Here is a 19335-nt window from a genome sequence, read left to right as displayed (position 1 = left end):
TCAGATCTCTGTGTTCTTATTTCTCTTTTTAGATCTCAGATATGTGGCCTAGAGATTTACATGAGGGAGTTTCTGGCAGGGCCCTAGAAGGTTTCATTCTATATTCTAAGAACCTTTCACTGCTTTTTGAAGACATAGGCCTATTGTGCACAAAAGTATGGTGGAGTGGTTAAACCAAGAGACTAAAACTAAGCAGTTAATGTCTCCATCTCAAAGCTTACATGTTTATTTACAAGAGAGCCATCAGGCTGCATGCAAAAATTCAGCATAGGAATAATGGCAGTTTATCATAGTAATCTCACATATATATGACAAAAATATTCACTGGGTTTTTATAGAAAATGATATTACCATTAAACTAAAAACAATGAGAAACCTGGGCTTTCATCTTTCCTATAAGCACTTTGGAAAAAGTTGGGAATTAAAAAAAAAATTAAAAATAAGCCCTGGCTCAATGGATTGAGCATAGGCCTGGGGACCAAAGGGTCGCTGGTTCAATTCCAGTCAGGGCACATGCCTGGGTTGCAGGCCAGGTCCCCAGCAGGGGGCTCATGAGAGGCAACCACACACTGATGTTTCTCCACTTCTCTTTCTCTAAAAATAAATAAATAAAATCTTTTTTAAAATTAAAATTTTTATTTATTTTTAAGGAAAGAGGAAGGGAGGGAGAGAAGCATTGATTACTGAGAGAAACATTAATGAAACATTGATATGCTGCCTCTCACATGCCCCCCAACTGGGGACTAGCCTGTAACTCAGGCACATGACCAGACCAGAATTTGAACTTGTGACCTTTCTTTCACTTTGTGGGAGGGATGTTCAACCAACTGAGCCATGCGGGTCAAGACTTCTTATCTAATTCTTAATTACAATTCAGTAAGAGTAAAAAGAGAATAAAAGAGTCTAATTTGCTAAAATGAATAAAGAGTACTTCTTTTTCTGTTTTAAAATTAGAATGATCAAATTATCCCTAATTTTTTTTACTACATGTTAAAGGTGAGAAATCTCCACACTAGTTCTGAACGAAATATATATATAAAAAACAGAATATGATTTTTCCATATTTTAAGAAGTTGGCTGCACTAAACTAAGAAGATTCATATTTCCTATACAATGTGTGATACTCCAACATGATACTGGAAGTACAATATTTTATTGTGATATTGTTATTTAAAACTAGAGTATTTTTGAGATTAAGATATTAGATTCAGAAATTGTTATACAGCCTTTAGACGGGATTGAAACCATGTAAATAATAATAATGATGATGATTGATGAGGATGATGATGATGATGATGATAAAATAAACCCCAGCGTCCCACTGAGAGTGGCCCCCTCTCCAGGGGGCGGCAGAGATGCCAAGAAGAGGCCGCGTTCTTGGAGACTAGAGAGAGGCCGAGTTGGTCCGCAGAATGCAGGCTGCAGGCGCTGGGCGCAGGACTGCTGCCCCAGGGGCGGATCGAGAGGGGCGGGCTGGGACAGGGGCCGGAGGAGGCGGAGGGGGACTTCACAGTTATGCTTTCGTAGGATGGGAGGCGGGGTAGCAGCCCGATTAAAGAAGCTGCCTGGAAGGAAGGAAGGAGCGAGGGAGGGACGGGAACAGTTGGAGGAGGAGCAGCGAGCTGGCCGGTGGTGGCGACCAGAGGCGGAGCGGCCCCCACAAAGCCACGTTTTGTTTTTGTTATTTTCCATTCGAATAGCAGGCCCTTTTGGAAGACCGATTGCATGGAAGTCCGGAGGCCCCGACCTTCCAGGTGACAGCCGGTCACCCTGGTAGGAGTCAACTCCGCCCCCAGACACCCCCTCCCGCCCACAGAGCATTCCCCGCCCAGCCTCCCCGTGCCGCCGGGGCGAGCCACGGCCGCAGCGGCTCTGCGGCGCTGGAGCAAGCGGCCACCCGCTGCAGCGGTGGCGGCGAGGGGACTTGCTGTGGTTTTCCTTTGGCGGAGCAGAACCCCCGCGGGGGAAGGGGGAAGTCCAGCCTTCAGGCGGGAGCGGAGGAAGGAGGATGACGATTTAACCCGCCCTCTCCTGCCAGTCCAGCTGCCAGGCGCTCCCTAGGTGCCCGCCGCCGAAGCCTCGGAGCCCAGCCCGGGAAAGTGCCGCATGGGGCAGGGCCGCTGAAGCCGGAGTTCGGGGTCGCGCCGAAGTGGTCCGGGGTCCCAGTGGGGCAGTTGGCATAGTTTCGGCGGCGCCTGCGGCGCGAGAGTTTGGGGCTCCGCGCGACTCTTCCGCCGTCTCGGTGCCCCGGCGAGGCACGAGTTATGGAGCCCCCCAGCTGCATTCAGGAGGAGCCTTTCCCACACCCCTTGGAGCCGGAGCCCGGGCCCTCGGCGTCGGGCCCTGGGAAGCCGGGCGACAAGAGGTTCCGGTTGTGGTACGTGGGGTGGTCGTGCCTGGACCGCAGGACCACGCTGCCCATGTTGCCCTGGCTCATGGCCGAGATCCGCCGGCGCAGCCAGAAGCCCGAGGCGGGCGGCTGCGGGGCCCCGGCGGCCCGCGAAGTGCTCCTGGTGCTCAGCGCGCCCTTTCTACGCTGCGTCCCGGCTCCCGGCACCGGGACGGCTGGGGGGTCTGGCCCCGCAGCCGCGCAGCCCAGCACAGCGGTGTTCATCTTTGAGCACAAGGCACAGAACATCTCGCGCTTCATCCACAACAGCCACGACCTCACCTACTTTGCCTACCTGATCAAGGCGCAGCCCGACGACCCGGAGTCGCAGATGGCCTGCCACGTTTTCCGCGCCACAGACCCCAATCAGGCAAGCTGGCGGCTCCAGGGCGTGGGGGAGGGTCTGGGGCACCCGGGAGGAGTAGCAGGGTTGGGGGCGCCGGCACCCTACACTGAGCACTGCCTGTGGTCTGGCTGCTGGCGCGCGCTCTACACGTGGCGCGTTTGAGCGCTAGATTGTGGGGCTCCTCCGACCCTGACTCGGGAAACTAGGGCAGGGGGTGGGGGTGGGTTTGGGGTGGGTGGGGGGATGGGATGACACCCTGGAGAAGGGGAGAGAGGGAAGCAGAGTGGTCCCTGGAGGGCGGAGGAGTGGGCACACCCTGGGGTGGATGCGGAGAGCAGCGCGCGTCCTGGGAGGATTGCGGTGTCTGGGTTGTGATCGGCGATGGCATGCCAGGCGTGTGCCTTGCGTGCGTGCTTGTGGTGTTTGAGAGGGAACGCGGGAGAGGGTTGGGTTTCTAGAGGCCCCGGGCTCACTCTCGGTCTTGGTGGAGTTCTGCCCCTTAACCCATTTGGATTGTTGCATCCTAGTCACAGCAGTACCTGCAGGTCTCGGTCTGGGAGGCTCTTTCGGAGCGAGGCTTAGGAAAAGTTACTTGCTAGGCGTTGTCAGATTCGCGGCAAAGTACAAATCTGCGTTTACTTGTTGAGTGGAAAGACTTTGGTTAAAAATGGTTTCTATATGCTAATTGAAGACAGAATCAATACCTACCTGGGTGATTTAAAAAATCAGTGTTGCAGAAGACTTCAACATCTGTTTTCTAATATCATTTCTCCAGAGTTTTACTAAGTCGAGGTGCCTGTTACCAAGCAGTGCATTTTCACTTCCTTAAAAACCGGTGTGGTTCTTCATCTAGTGGTGAGAGAAATTTAAACAAAACTTTACCGTAGTGAGTGTCATTGAAAACAGGGTTTAAAAAAATGTGTGAAGGGTTTTTACAATGCTAAAAGCCACCGACATGCTGTTCTAGAGGTAGTTATTTCATGTTTGTGTAGTACTTTAGATCCTTTGGAAAAAATGTTGTCTAAATATAAATAAACAAATAAATAAAGTCTCAGTTGCACCATGTGGCTGTTCCTCTGGTATCTGGAAAATTAATAGTCAGATGAGAAAAATAGCCTATGAATTAGGCTTTAATTTTAAAAATATTCATTCTAGTATCTGTAATTGAAGGACTTTGTGTTTGTTTAGTGGATTTTTAGAAAAGGCCTGAGGCTGAATTGAAGAAAATAAAAGCTCACTGTCTTAGATTTCATCACTTTGTAAACTAGTTTAATATCTTAACAGAGCTCCCCAAGTGAAGAGAGCAATTTAAACTTGTGTGACCACTGTTATATCTATGGTAAGCTACATTATTAAAATTTGTTTTAAGGTCTTAAACATGATTAAAATAAATTTTATTTTATGCTTATTTGTTCAAAACTCACTTTATCTTTCACCTGTGTTGTGAAATTGGAGTGTTCTTCATTTCTAAAAGTATCACCAACTTCGATTCTGTCAGCAAGGAGGAAGGAATTGAGCATTTCATGATTCTTGGTGGTTTATGTAGAAGTTATTTTCTTCAGATCTGAAACAGGACACATGGCTGCTAATTTCACAGATGGTCAAAGTTTGCTTAGGGGCCACGGCACCTTGAATTCTCAACAGCTTGAATTCTCAACAGCGGCTGTTGGGTCCCCCATTGATTTATTGGTAGGCCAGTTAAAGTTGGTAGGCCTCTTTATACATTTAGGTGTTAGAAGCTGAATGTGCTATGACTTTGCAAATAATACTATGCTTAGGTTCATTTTCTCCTTTTGGCCCTTTAGGAGCAGTGGAAGCCGTATGGCTTTTTGATTCAAACAAACAAACAAACAAACATAACATTTCCTGTTTATTGCCATTTCTCAGTTGAGTCTGTACGTGAAGCAGTGATTTTCAACCTTTTTCATCTCATGGCTCACATAAACTAATTACTAAGATTCTGCAGTACACCATAACCTATCATAATTTTTGCCAATTTGACAAAAATAGGTATGATTTGGAATAATTTGACAAAATCCCTCCCCCACAATAATAGTAATTACCTACCCTTTTTGTTTCAAAGTGATTTTTTAAAAAATCACGTGCCTATACCTGTATATAAGGATTTCTGGTACAAAGAATTGACCAACCAGATGCATTATTATTGTGCAGTGTGACCAGTGAGATGCAACTCTATTATATGACCTATGTATTTATGGTTCAAGACAGGGCATGCACACCAACAGCTATTGTTGTATTGACTGTTGTCATTTTTTTTAATTTTTAAAAACAAGTTTATTGATTTTAGAGAGGGAAGAAGAGGGGCGAGAGAGAGAGAGAGAGAGAAAGAAACATTGATTGGTTGTCTCCAGTATGCCCCCCAACTGGGGATTGCTCCTGCGACCTAGGTATGTGCCATGAACAGAAATCAAACCTGCGACCTTCTGGTTACAGGACACTTGAACCAACTGAGCCACACTGGCAAGGGCCGTTTTCATTGTTTTTACTTGTAAATCTAAGGGAAAGACGTCAGTGCCCCTGAGAAAATAGTCAAGTATTGCGTATTTAAAAAATTCCTGGTGGCTCACTGACTGAAAATCGCTGATCTCAAGATATGGAATCCTGTTTGTCAGTTTGAAAGGCCAGATGTTGTCCCTCTAGGGATTATCTCCACCATAAATCAGGAGTTACACATTCCAGTGCCCGGGAGGGAAGAGGGTTGAGTGACGACTGTGCAGGACGAGGTAGTGGATGTCCTTTCTTAAGGTGCTGTTCTGCTCCAGTTAGGAATCGTATTAACAGGATGCAAGCCCAGTGGTGCCAGAGCTTCTGAGTTCCCATGAGAAAGTGGGAATCGGGATTTTTATGAACGAGTCCATACTTGAAACTATTAGCAAATATTTTAAACATTTAAGAATCCTCTCTGGGTCAAACAAAGCCCATGTGAGGGTTGGCTTCAGAGAACTAAGGACTGTCCCTTTCAATCTTTGGCATTAATATTTGTTGAGCAGACAGCTGCAGTCATCAGACACCTGGTGCCGTTTGCCGCATTTCCTTTTGAGTATCTGAACTCCCTCGATGTGGCTCTCATAGTAGAGAACATGATAAACATTTTTGGGGAAGCATTGATTAAGTACAACTCCTGTAAGTGATGATTCTCCTTCACTTGTCGAAGGTATGAATTCACCACATTATTACACCCAACGGTATGCCTCATCCAGAGTGGGCTCTGGGCGGGTCTGGGCACTCTTGAAATCAGAAGGAAAAAGACCTTTGTTTGCTTTGCCCCTTAGTTGTACATTTGAAGAGGAGAATTATTTAGTTGCACTTTTAAGATCATTGTTAAGAGTCTCATAAGTATTTTCCACAATCACCAAACGAAATGTGGGAAGGTAGCTTAGAGCAGTAAGTCTGCACACACACCCAAATAAACTTGCTTCTGATTTCACCCTCATGCCTGTCCCTTTTCTGAAGTGGGCCTGTCTGTAGAAGACTATATAAATGTATTATTTAATCTGGGACAGTTTTCATGGGGAAAGGGGTACCACTCATAATTACACAAACATGGCAAGTACAAACCTAGATTGTTTAGGGCACACAGGGACATATGGTGACCATAGTTAAATGGCAAAGAACACAAATGGTTTGTGTTCTTGCTGTATCACAAGATGAAGATAGAAACCACTCAGTGGTTTCTATATATAAAATGATAATGTTTTGCAGAATATCTATTCACACCTTTTTCTGGGGATGAATCTAAGTGTGACCTCAGGGATAGCACTGTTAGTTTGGGTCTGGTTTGGGAGGTTGCCATAGTGATATGCCCTCTGGTTCCAGATGTTCCTAGTAGATCTGTAAGAAGAGTCAATTTACAGATATGTGTCTGGGGGAGTGCTCAGCCTGAATAGTCTAATACAAAGCTGTTTCTCCCACGTGCAAAGACAGGTGGGGGTTGGGAGCAAACCAACCAGTTCCAGATCAAATATATGCCAACACAGATTGGTTCCCATTTACTCAAGCCTGTGGAGTCTTGCACAGGAGAAGTGTCAGCCTTCGTGCATTTCAGCCAGACTCGGATATCTGAGCTAGTAAAAGTGCTTAACTCTAACTCTTACTTAAAAAAAATCCCACTGGCATAAATTGAGTTGTAGACTTAAAACAATTGGGGATCCAAGAATACCTGATTCTGTACCCAAGATGGGTCACCAGAATTCATCAAATATTTATCTAATTTCAGGAAGAGGTTATGTAGCATTCTCTCAATTTTCCTATTAAAAACCAGAAATTGTTTTGTTATGTATATTTTACCATATTTTAGAAAAGTAAGAGTTGTTAGTGTTTATAAACATCGTTAGAGTTACTTATCATTTGCATGAGACTCTTAGTAGGAAAATTATACATCATAACTATAGAATGAAAATCAAAAGACAAAAAACATAATTGCTATCATTTTCATTGATTTTGTTTATACATATTTTTGAAGCCCGCAAGAACATATTTTCTGAGCTTTATTCAGGTAACCAATTTTCAACTTAATTTTTATCGGTCTATTTCAAAAAGGTCACTTTTCAGTTCTTCCTCATAGTTGATGCTCAATAGCTTTGTCAAGATTCCAATCAGGTAAGTACAGAAATAGAAATGTGGAAGTTTTCACAGTTCTTTCTCTGCTTACTCAGTAGTTTGCCATTCTGGACGGGTAGACCTCTGCCTTCTCATGTTTGGCGTAGTCATTTTTTTGTTCTCTCCTTTCCTCCAGAACTGAGGTGGAGGTTGATGTGCTCGGTTCCGTGGTAGATAGAATCTTTACTGTGGTATCTGGGGGAAGGTAAAAATGTGTGCCCAGAGCTTCCCAGTTATGAAGGAGAGCTGTAATGAAGGTTGAGCATCAGGACTTGTCTATCACTAGGCAGAGGTTCTCATACTTGATTATGTGTCAGGATCACCTGGAGGGCTTGTGCAAACAGATTTCTTGGTCCCATCCTTAGTTTCTGGTGCTTACAAGTTCCCTGGTTGATGCTCAGACTGCTGTCCTGGGGACCACAGTGTGAGAACTGTAGCTCTCAATGATTTTGCTCATGTGGTTGGTTGGTTATATGACCACAATGTTCCTTTGGTTATTTTTACAGTTATTCTCAGACTTGGAGTGTGAGGAGGGATAATATCTGACTATAGAAGATTTTATGAAATTGTTCATTTTCTAGCTTAATGGCTTTGCCTGTCTTTCTCCCTTCATACACATCATTCTGCCACTCATAAGACCATTCATATGTTGAACAAAAACTTTACCTTTCAAACAAAAGTTTTAAGTTCTGCGGAGGGAATACACTTTTTTTTGTGAATATATCCTAATGTTACATTATGATAATTTTTTGCAAAAATGAAAGTTTTACTTATTTGCACCCAGAGAAACAACAACATGCAGTGTGTTTGATATATGGTACCTGCTATTAAGAAACTCAGGCAAAAAGAAATAGAGGTTTGACGCTTTGGTGAATAAGATGATGGCCGCCACTCTGAATAATTATGGCAAACAATTCTGTTTACTGCTTTTTTTTTTTTCAACTTCAGGGTCTTTGTTTTGTTAAATTGCCTGGATAGTTCTTTCATTTGGGCCATGTTGGCATGTCTGAATCAAGTTAACACACAGTTCCTTAGATGTAGCACCTTGTACACTGAGGGGCAGATTAATTATAATTTAACTTAGTCATATATTCAGAATTATTGATGAGGAAAAGGATGTATTTCAAATATGGTCTACAGAAAATGTTAATACAAATTTAATAACTCATTGGGACGCATCAACTAAAGATGTCATTGGCTCGTTACTCTAAGGCCGTGATGTGATTCTGTACACCATAGTCTGTCTACCTGAGAAGCTTTTGAATGCATTTCCATAAAAATTAACATTTACTGAGCTCCTGTTGGGTGATGTCACTGCCCTTAGGGTTTTCCCTAGGTTGTCACATTTTACCTTCACAGTAACCACGGCAGGCATGCAGCAGCATTCTCCCTGGTGTTTACAGCTGACAAAGCTGGTACAGAGAAGTTAAATTATTCCCCCAAGGACACGAGGCTTCTGATAATAGAAGCAGATTCCAGTTCAGGCCGATAGATTCTCAAGCCTGTTCTCTTACCTTCTGCTCTGGAATGCAGTTGTTAAAAAACTGTTTTTAGTGTTATGAACTTTTATGCCATCACTTTTTCCCCACTCTTTTTTTAATATAGTAGCTTTATTTTTTTCTAGCTTTATTGAGGCATAACAGCAAATAAAATTTATGTGTATTTTAGGGTACACTCTGGTGTTTTGATATATGTATAAAGTGAAAAGATTACCACAATCAAGCTAATTAGCATACCCATCACTTTATGTGGCTATCATTTTCATTTATTGTGGTGAGAAAACCTAAGATCTTCTCTTTTAGCAAATTTCAAGTATACAGTGTAGTTTTATTAACTATAGTCTCCATGTTGTCTGTACATTAGATCTTCAAAACTTGTTTATCCTGCATAACTGAAAGTTGATACCCTTTGACCAGCATCTCCTCATTCTTCCCGTGCACTAGCCCTTGGCAACCACCGTGCTACTCTCTGCATTTATGAGTTTTTAGATTCCATTTATAAGTGAGGTCATGGATTCTAGATTCCACATAGGTGAGTATTTGTATTTTCCCCACCTGTATGTTGGAATTCTCCACAGTTAAATATGCTTATTACATTTGTAAAATAATAATTAATCCTGAATGCATGCTTCAATATCATTATACCATTATGTGCTCTTCTTTTAATGGGAAGTAAAAAGTTATATGATTTGTTAGGCTGATGAAACTAACCAGCTCACCTTTTCCTAAACCACTGGAAAAGGTTTAGGATCAAAGGGGAAAGTTAAAATACAAAGGGCTGCCAAGAAATAGAATATAATCCCTGGCTGGCATGGCTCAGTGGATTGAGTGTCAGCCTATGAACTAAAGGGTCACTGGTTCAATTCTCAGTCAGGGCACATGTGTGGATTGTGGGCCAGGTCCCCAGAAAGGGCACATGAGAAACAACCACACAGTGATGTTTCTTTCCCTCTCTTTCTCCTTCCCTTTCCCTCTCTCTAAAAGTAAATAAATAAAATCTTAAAAAAAGAAATAGAATATAATACTATCCATTTTTATATTGCTGTAATATTGTTATTAAAAAAAACTAGACAGAGATCTGAACCCGCATCAAATTAGGTAAAAGATGATTACATATTAGATGATTTGACTTTGGGTGGTGGGTACACAATGCAAAATACAGATTATCTATCATAGAAATGTACATTTGAAACCCATATGCTCTTATTAACCAATGTCACCCCAATAAATTTAATTAAAAAAGAATTATGGATAAATATAGAGGGGTGGTACCCACTACCACCACTAGGCTATGTTTATGCCAACAGGCCTTTGCAAAATCCATGTAAAAACTAAAATAAAAGCAGTACACAGTGGAGTAGACTAAAACAGTAAAATAAAAGCCTTGCAAGGAGCCAACGGGAAGGGACAGGATCAGACCATCTCATAGAAGAGGGAAGACCAATTCTCATAACTGGAAAGAAACTCAGTGAAGCAGACAGTGCACAATATTGAAAGAGTTAGGCAATAGGCATTAGGTCATCTTCAAAGTGAGCAACCGAACCGGGGCTGTCCAACATGGAGGAGTGAAGTATCCTAGCAGGCCTAAGGAGTGTGCTACTAGACACCTAAGGGGAGGAAATATTTGGAGAACCAAGCAGGAAGACCATGAGTTTAATTTCAGGGAAACTCAGGAAGAACTCTTGGGCTGCCCGGTTAATGAGAATTAAATGGCTAAAACCAGGGCAAGAGGTGAATTGAAAAAGCTGGGAACCATCTAGGGCTGAAAACAGATTTGTTTATTGGTTTGTGAAAAGTCTAAGCCAGAAAGGTATTTATTTCTTCAGATTATATAACCTATTACTGAAAATGTGTGGGAAGATACAATAGTAAGATACAAAAAAAAAAATACAATTGTGAGACACAAGACACTCGATTTGCTCAACCAGAAGTACTGTTTGACTTAGAACAACAAATTACTAACAAGTTATATAATATTGATAATACAATGTTCTGTGGTTCTGTATTTGAGAATTTTAGAAATTCATGCAAAAATCCACAACAGTTCCAAAGTATAGACTATTCAACTGGTTAAGGACCTCCATACAATAAAGGATCCAGAGCAGCAAATTCAGGTCCTGTATTTATCCAGAAGATCCCAAAACTTGGAAATCCTCTTTCTTTCCCAGCCTCTTATAAGAAATGAAACTTGGAATAGATCAGTAACTTAAAAAAAACTAACTCCCATATCCTTTCTGTGGGGTTGCAAAAACTTGTGTCAAGATTATCTGAAATTAAACCAATAAAAATTTTAATTCCATATTTTTTCCTTTTCTCTCAACTAATCATAGAGTATCAGAAACATATTAAATAATATATAAAAGTCTAAACTCAGAGGTTTCCTAACTTAAGGTTTTTCAGAATCCTTTTAAAGGTAAATAAGATGTTAACATAATTATTTTACTGTTTATGTTCACAAATATCTAGATAAAAACTTTATATACTTATAGCTCTAGCTTTTAAACAACTCTAAAAACAAAACCAATTTATAAAATACCCACAAACACAAGTATAAAACTAGTCACAGTTATACTAACAACTAAATTCAGCGTGATAAAAGAGGTGATTTTCCAAACACGTGACTATGTTCACTGGATTCTATATATAGCACAAGTTCAGCATACTGATATTACCACTATGGACCCTGTGATATTTTTTTTCCGAACCACTTTTTTCTACTTGAACTCCTGCAAAACCATACATTAGCCAATCAGGTCATTGGGTTTTAACTACCTTAAAATTGACATATTCCTTTCTCTTTAACCCAAGTAATTAAGATCATACAACTTGTTGCCATTGTTCCTTGCTTTACTGTATATATTGTATAATGATGGTAAGATGCATTATTTTTTTTAAAGATTTTATTTATTTATTTTTAGAGAGGGAAGGGAGGGAGACAGAGAGAGAGAGAAAGAGAGAGAGAGAGAGAAACATCAATGTGCAGTTGCCGAGGGCCATGGCCTGCAACCCAGGCACGTGCCCTAACTGGGAATTGAACCTGCGATGCTTTGGTTCGCAGCCCGCGCTCAATCCACTGAGCTATGCCAGCCAGGGCCTAGATGCATTATTTTTATATTTATCATTTAATACTATGTAATGATACACTTTTGTCACAATACACTTTTATAGTTTTTACTTTGTAATACTTAATGTACTTCATGATTCAATAACATATTCAGATGCCTGATTGTACCTGTTTCTTAAGTATATATCCTAAAGATTTTTTATTCTAAACTGAAGTAGTTATAAAGGTTACAAATAGACTCTCATCTTTTACTTCCCTTCCATTCCTAAGGACGTTATTACATAAAAGGTACACCAGAGTTCAGCTTCACTGTTTGTCGGATTGATGAAGTTCACTTTCACGTAACTTCTCAAGTATTCTTATATAAGTCCACCTCATAATTTAGCTGAGTTTTTATCTCTCTTTTGCTTGACCCACCACAGTTATCCAACATTTGATTCTATCTTTAGGAATTATACTGTAAGCTTCTAGGTTAATAATGATAATAATAGATATGTATTAATAATAGCTCTAAGAAACATATACACACATGGAATATATATACACATATATGTGTATATATGCTTACATATATGTGTGTATGTGTATACATGCATTACACATATACATATATATGTTTGATGAGGGGGTCTCAAACTTTAGCATGTATCATCTGGAGGGCTTGTACAATGCTGACTGCTGGGCCACCGTGCCACCCCCAGAATTTCCCTTTCTGTAAGTCTGGCGTGAGGTTCAGAATTTGCTTTTCTAACAATCGCGAGGTGATACTGATGCTGCTGGTCCTGGACCACACTTTGACCACTACTGCTATAGACCAGGGCTTGGCAAAGTATGGCCTTTATTTTATCAACACAATTGTATTTAAAATTCTTATTATCTGGCCCTATACAGAAAAAGTTTGCTGGCCTCAGCTTTAAATAACCCCATTAAAGATAGGTCTTTTAAGATACCATTTTATAGGTGAGAAGGCTAAATCAATCATTTTCTAAGGATACAAGTTAGCAAGTAAGTTTTGAGTTTTCAAAACCCTGTACTTTCTAAAACCCACTTTGAAAGTTTTTATTCATGTCTCTCAAATTTATTGTTACAACCTAGGTCTCATCTCTAAGCTTAAGCTTTTTTCAGTATCTAAACGTTTACTTCACATTTGCACTTGAATTTGTAGTTGCTGATTCATGTAACCCAGGAATTGTATTTGTGTCCTACCTTTCGCTCTCCAGTTTTGGTCTCAGAGGGAAGTTGTGTTGCTCCTGCCTCCAACACTTAGTTTCAATATGCCCTTATCTCTCCATCAGCTCTGCGTGCAGCCTTGGTCTAACTCCCATTCTCTCCCACTGGGACTGAGACTTCTCTCAACTACTCCCTCTGCTCTCCTCTAGTCTTCCATCAGTCCCTTCTCCTGTGGAGCAGTAGGAGTGGTGGCTGTACAATTCAAAGCAGATTAGGGTGCCTTTGCAATTAAAGTCACACGCAAATTCCCTCTCCCCTGATCCTGTACGACTCCCTGTTTAGTATCTCCAGTCTCCGCTTAGAAGGCTTCTCTCCTGCATGCTCTCTACATTTTAGCCATCCTTCAACAAGCCCAACTCTTAGATTACTTCAAAGCGTGTGTGCTCCCCATTCTTTGCTAGATCAGCTTTTGCTCAGGTTTGAGTCCTTCACTTAACTCACTTTCTTTGCTTAATGTCACTTTCTCTGATTGGCCACCTGTGACCCTCTATCTAATAAAGAGGCGGGAATCCCCATTTGGCACTTCTATCTCAGCCCTTTATTTCTTTTCCTTCTGTCCCTTATACATTTAAACTTAATTTTTTAACGCTTCCTGATGTTATTGTCACCACCCTTAGAATCTTCTCTGTTCACAGTTGTGTGCTCAGGACCTGGTGTTACAGCAGGGATTCATTTGAACAAATTGAGATTCAGTAAGCATTGGTCCCTGCCCTTAAGGAATTTAAATCCACAGGCAGAGTTTAAAGTTTCCTGGCAAGGATATGTGTATGTTCCTGCATTTGTTGCCTTTAGTTATCATTAACTTTAATAACTGTTGGTTGTATTGTTTGTATAATATTTTTGGTTATGTTTATGATTTTAGACACATCATACTGCCTATAATATTAAGTGGGATTATAAGTAAGTTATGTAGCTTTTGAAAAAATGTGTAGACTAATTTGAGATGGACTTTTTCTCCCCCCCGCTCATCAAAACACAGGAAGTTTACTAATGCTGTCCACAGGGGAGCAGACGTTGGTGTGGCCTTTGTGTTGGATAATGTGAACCGAGCTGTCGGGCATCTGGAAGATGATCAGAAGGGCGGTGTTGTGACTATGTCCTTGCAGTAATTGGATTATTTTTCACTTTCATTTCAGCTCAGTTATTTTGGCTTCTCAGTGGAAAAATGATCTCATTTGGAAGGCTATTTAAGATATTTACACAATGCTTTGAATGGATTCTATAAATTTTTACTACAAAGTCTAAAATTGAGTGTTTTCTTAGGCCCTGAATGTTAAGCCTTATCCAAAAAAGGGCAGGGAAGACTCAAGAGGTGTCTCCAACTTTTTTTTTTTTTAATCAAAAAGTAAAATGAATGAATGGTGGGGAGATCTATCAGGATGAGCCAGGGATAAGAAAGAAAGAAAACCCCCAAAACTGTGGCCGATGTCCACAGTGAACTGTTGACTGGTAATAAGATACAGGGTTTGTATTCTGTATTTCTTTGTTTGCTTAAATTGCATGTCCTTGTGACAGAGTCATTACTTCCCTGGTATTCATTTTATCTAATGTTTAGAATAACAGCAGTTAATAGGTTGGTCTTAATTTTCAGTGGCCACAGGTGCATGAACCACGAAGCTACAAGTAAGACGATATTCACATTCTGCAGTACAATATTCCCATGGGGTGGGGCTCTACCTTAGAGAATGTGTACAGAAGGAAAGATGACTTCATTTTTCCAGGAAACATTAAAAGGCTTCGTGGCCATTTGTCTTTATAAATACAGGCCCCCTGCTTCTTCCCCCTTCCATCAGAAAAGGGCATTTTTTCCTCATTCCTTCATTGCCTTCAGATATAATTTACTTACCTACATGCATCTCCATGTTCCTTCAGTATTTGTTCCCTTCGATGGGGTTGGAGATTGCCGTTGGCTCCATTGATGCAGCGACGTGTGCTTTCCAAATGAGCTTCTCTGTTCTGTCATCGTCCTTTATTAATGGTTGAAGTGATCTTTGGAAACCTACTGTACACTAGTAGGCTTGGCTTGAAGACAGATGCTGCTGATGGTGCATCGTTCAAAACAGCAAGTATAGCTGTTTTGAGGCAAAAGGCAAACATATAAATAGTTTCATAACCTGTTTGCCCATCTACATTGTGTTCTTTTGCCCTTGGGGATAAACTCAGGAGTCACTTCTGCAGAGAGACAAGCTGTGCTGTTCATGCTGAACCTGAGAGTTGATACTGGTTAGCCTTGGATTTGTTACCTTGTTTATGTTACCCTGAGGCTGCGGAACCAGTTAGTTTAATAGCTTTTGTGTACACGTGATTGTAGCAATTAATAGCTCCTCTGGAAATCTCGATCACTATGATTTTGCTTTGCTATTTCTTCTGGGAGCAGAATTAATTCTGGACATTGACAGTGGGAACTGACATAGGTATGCCCTGTAATTTTCTCTTATCTACTTATATTTTCCAGATGATTCATTTTAAAAAGTCCTGCCATCATGAGAGAAAAATCACAAAAAACACTTAGTGCATACTTAGAGATCCATAAATCAAATGGAGACTTTGAACTGATTAGTTAACTAAAAATTGTTGATTTGAAAAATTTTGTTAAATTTTCTCAGTACCTGATGCTGTGAAGGGCTTTGTATATGTTATCAGTTTTGGGTGCTTACTCTCAGTAGACACAATGTTCATTTGTCAAATGCAGATATGGGGTAAATGCGAGAATATTTCATCCTTAACTCATATTATTCTATGTTTAGAACATGTTCACTCATGATCTGTCCTAAGAGAAGTGCTTGACTCCTGCTTGCATCTTCATTTGCTGTTTGGTAGCCTTGCAAAGGAGAAGAGACCTTATTATTGCCTATGCAGGTCCGCCCGTGAGGAACAGAGATGTGAACCTCCAGGTAGAGAAGCCAGACGTAGGACATTGAAGCTCTGGACCCCACTCTTCCATAACACGAATCACCTGTAAACCTGGGTTGTGGTTTTCCAAGGTGTTCTCTTGTTCATTACCTCATTCATTCGTTCACTTTAACCATCTGTTAATTGTTCAGATGTTAGGTAGACTGAGTGCCTGGTACTACCTGGGACATTGATAAGGAATGGTATACAAAATAAAGGTGTTCCCTGCTTCATATAAGCTGATTGTTTTGTGGAGGAGCAGGACAAAACTAAGGAGAAAGTGCCACATGGTTCAGTAGCTGAGTGCCTGGGCTCTGGAGCCTGGCGGTTGAGACTCAAGGCTCCACGATCCGGGCTCCATGGCCCTGGGCAAGCTGCACCTCTTTGTACCTTGCTCTCCTCACCCATGGTCGGGGGATGGTAGGACTGTTCTGAGGATGAAGGGAAGTGACTCATGTAAAGCATTCAGAACATGCCGTATAATAAGTGCTCTGCAAATGTTAGCTACGTATCCCCAAAGATCCCATTTCCAACTGAGATAGGGGCTATGGGGAGAAAGAATGTGGTGCTGTGAGAGAGTAAAAATGGAAAACTTACTCTAGATTGGGATGAGTAGTAGACAGATTCTTCAACTTGGTTTTCCTAATACTATCTTACTTATTTCTTCAAGTTATCTCTTCTTCAGCCACTCAGCCCGTGTGCTCCAGGGATGCTGGCCCCACCCTCAGCCCCAAGGTGGGAAAACACCACCGATTCATTTAGGAGTCCAGGCACCAGCTAGTTTGTAAGGTTGTACCTGGCGATCCAGGGACTGTGCCTCAGTTTTTGCCAATTCACGAGGACAGAGATTCGGCGGGGGCTCCGGAGAACGTTTTCTCCTGGGTTGTTGTGTATAGACCCAAAGCCCGGAACCGCTGGAGTTCCTTCACTACCAGACGGAGAATGGGACTGCCGCGCCAAGGAGAGCGCACTCGAGGGACAGGGGAACGCTGCGCCTGAACTCCGATCAGAGCAAGCCTGATCACACACACCTTTAGGTCTTTTCACTTTGTGAGAGTTGAGTTGAATTTTCTGGTATTTGTAGACAAAAGCAAGACAGGAGTTAGGGAAGGAAGGCCTTTTGTGGAGATGACAATTCAGAGTAACTCCCAGCTTTGCTGATAATGGGTGGGTTTCATACCATTTACAGATAGATATGAGGAAGGCTGATTGGAGTGGAGGAGAAATAGCCTGTAGGGACAAAAATCAGGAGTTTTCATTTGTAAAATGGAAGGGCTGGGTATTAGCAGTGATTTGCACACTTTTTCATTTTCTGGCCGTAGATGCCTGAGAGAGATGACATCCTTCATCAGTAATTATGATTTCTAGAGCAGTGGCAACCATTTTCATGAATGTGGGGGCCAAGGAAATAAGAATCTTAGTGGGGTGAGGAGGGCGATATGCAGGTGTTTTTCCACTCGGATGGGAATGCTTTGGTGAGTTTAAGAAAAATGTACATCTTTATTTGATTCTTGGGCCCCTCCCCAGATATGTTGAATCCGAATCTCTAGGGTGAGACCCGGGAATCAATTAAAAAACTGGTAACTGGAATGCAGCCAGCTTGGCACTTGTGTGCAGCCTGGATTTGGGGAACCACTGCATTAGGGGGTGCAAGGCCCCTTCCTGTACAGGACTTTGATGACAGCTCCAGGAAACAATTTCAGTTGATGTGAGCTCAGGAGATGGCAGGGCTACAGGAGTGCTCCAGGAAACAATTTCAGTTGATGTGAGCTCAGGAGATGGCAGGGCTACAGGAGTAGGCACAGCTCCGTCTTGTTAAAATGCCTTAGCTGCCATCACGGCACTGCCGCGTCTTCTACCTCTGATGAGATTGTTATGACATGTCTTCTTTCCGGAGTGACTGTCAAAATGCTGTATCTGACTGCACACGTGTTGGCAATACTGCGAGTGTCTTAACAGGTATCAAACTCTTGGGTGTTTGATGGTTATTAGAATATCTGTCACTTAAACAGCAGTTAAAATGCCACTTTACGTATCAGTAGCTGGCTGGGTAAGCGCCATGAGAAATCAGGTGTTAGATCAACCTGTAATCAGAAGGGTGTGATTGCATGGACATTACCACCCATGCTCTGCCCGAGCGAGGTAATACCTATGGGTGACATTTGTGGTCAGACAGTGAGAGGCTGCCTCGGAAAAGAAATGAGGCAGTGACACATTGAGGCAGGATTGGGAGCAGCGGTACAAGCAGTGGGGAAGTGAGGTGTCTGTGATGGGGATAAGCCAAGGTGGGTGCTAGCTTCAAGGCTGAGGCAGGGGCCCCAAATAATGAGGTGGTCTGCAGAAAGAAATTGCTCTAATTAATACAATTAAGGCTTTATTTATGGTCCTTTGGGGCTGCATTGGCAGCTGGGCAATTTGCTTATGGTGATCTTTACTTAGCTTCGGACAATGATGCTGCAGGCATTTGGGGGAAATTTAGCTCTTCTTTGCCACATCTTTTTTTTTTCTCCTCCTTCAACCTCTACCCTCATAGGTTTTTGAGTGGTGGATGGAGAACATTTGCACCTGGAAGGAGGTGGCAGCATATTAACTCTACTACCTAGTAAGAGATAGGTTTCTGATTTGAATTCTCCAGAAAGAAAAAAAATCAAGTTGCAAATATAACTGTCTTCTCTTTGCTTATTTGTTTTTGCTTATTTATTTTTGATGGAATATATACTTTGGGAGTTCTCTTAGGTATCATATGAACTTTTAACGTGGGGCACATTTGCATTTGTTCCTCTGGTCCACTTTACTGTCCATTATTAACTGGCTTTTATATTTAAAAATTAGATCTGAGAAAAATAACAGTAATAATGGTGTCCATGTAGGACTTTTAGAAGATGATTTTTGGTTACATGCTGGACAGTGGAAGCCATGAAAATCTCATAATCCCCAGAGTGTTTTAATTTCCTTGTTACCACCCTTGTTACCAGCTCCACTATGGCCATGAACAAATATTGGTTGAGCTAATCAAGTGTAAGATTAGCGAGTTAGCAACCAGGCACGAGAGATTTAAGTGATTTCTACAGCAACAGGCAAACAGTGGGAGTAGCATAAGCTTGCCTTAAATATGAGGGGATGCTGTTGAGAGGACACATTTGCTGGTCACTCCATAGTTTCTGACGTGTTATCTGCACTATGTGTTGAGGAACTTGGGTGTTTCAGGGGCTGGTTCTAGAGTTTAGAGAGAAACGACAGGTCATTTTTAACAATCATGGTTTTTGTGCTCTAGTGAAATGTTGCTCCTGGTCTG

The 19335-nt window shown here is 41.8% G+C and overlaps 1 protein-coding gene across 2 annotated transcripts in view; it reads left to right on the top strand.

The window, feature by feature from the left end:
- Positions 1-1536: 1536 nt before the first annotated feature.
- Positions 1537-19335, top strand: part of TBC1D4 (TBC1 domain family member 4) — a 179565-nt gene continuing 161766 nt past the window's right edge. The window contains exon 1 of one of the 2 annotated variants that reach the window (XM_045839012.1): positions 1537-2759. In XM_045839012.1, coding sequence (XP_045694968.1) covers positions 2265-2759 — 495 coding nt within the window. In that variant the 5' untranslated portion in view covers positions 1537-2264. The remainder of the gene's footprint in view (positions 2760-19335) is intronic. The other variant, XM_045839013.1, reaches the window with a different exon arrangement.

Source organism: Phyllostomus hastatus, unplaced genomic scaffold (assembly GCF_019186645.2).
Source record: "Phyllostomus hastatus isolate PE091 unplaced genomic scaffold, TTU_PhHast_1.1 phas_contig_29, whole genome shotgun sequence".
Classification (NCBI taxonomy): domain Eukaryota; kingdom Metazoa; phylum Chordata; class Mammalia; order Chiroptera; family Phyllostomidae; genus Phyllostomus; species Phyllostomus hastatus.
This window is presented reverse-complemented; position numbering and strand designations above follow the sequence as displayed.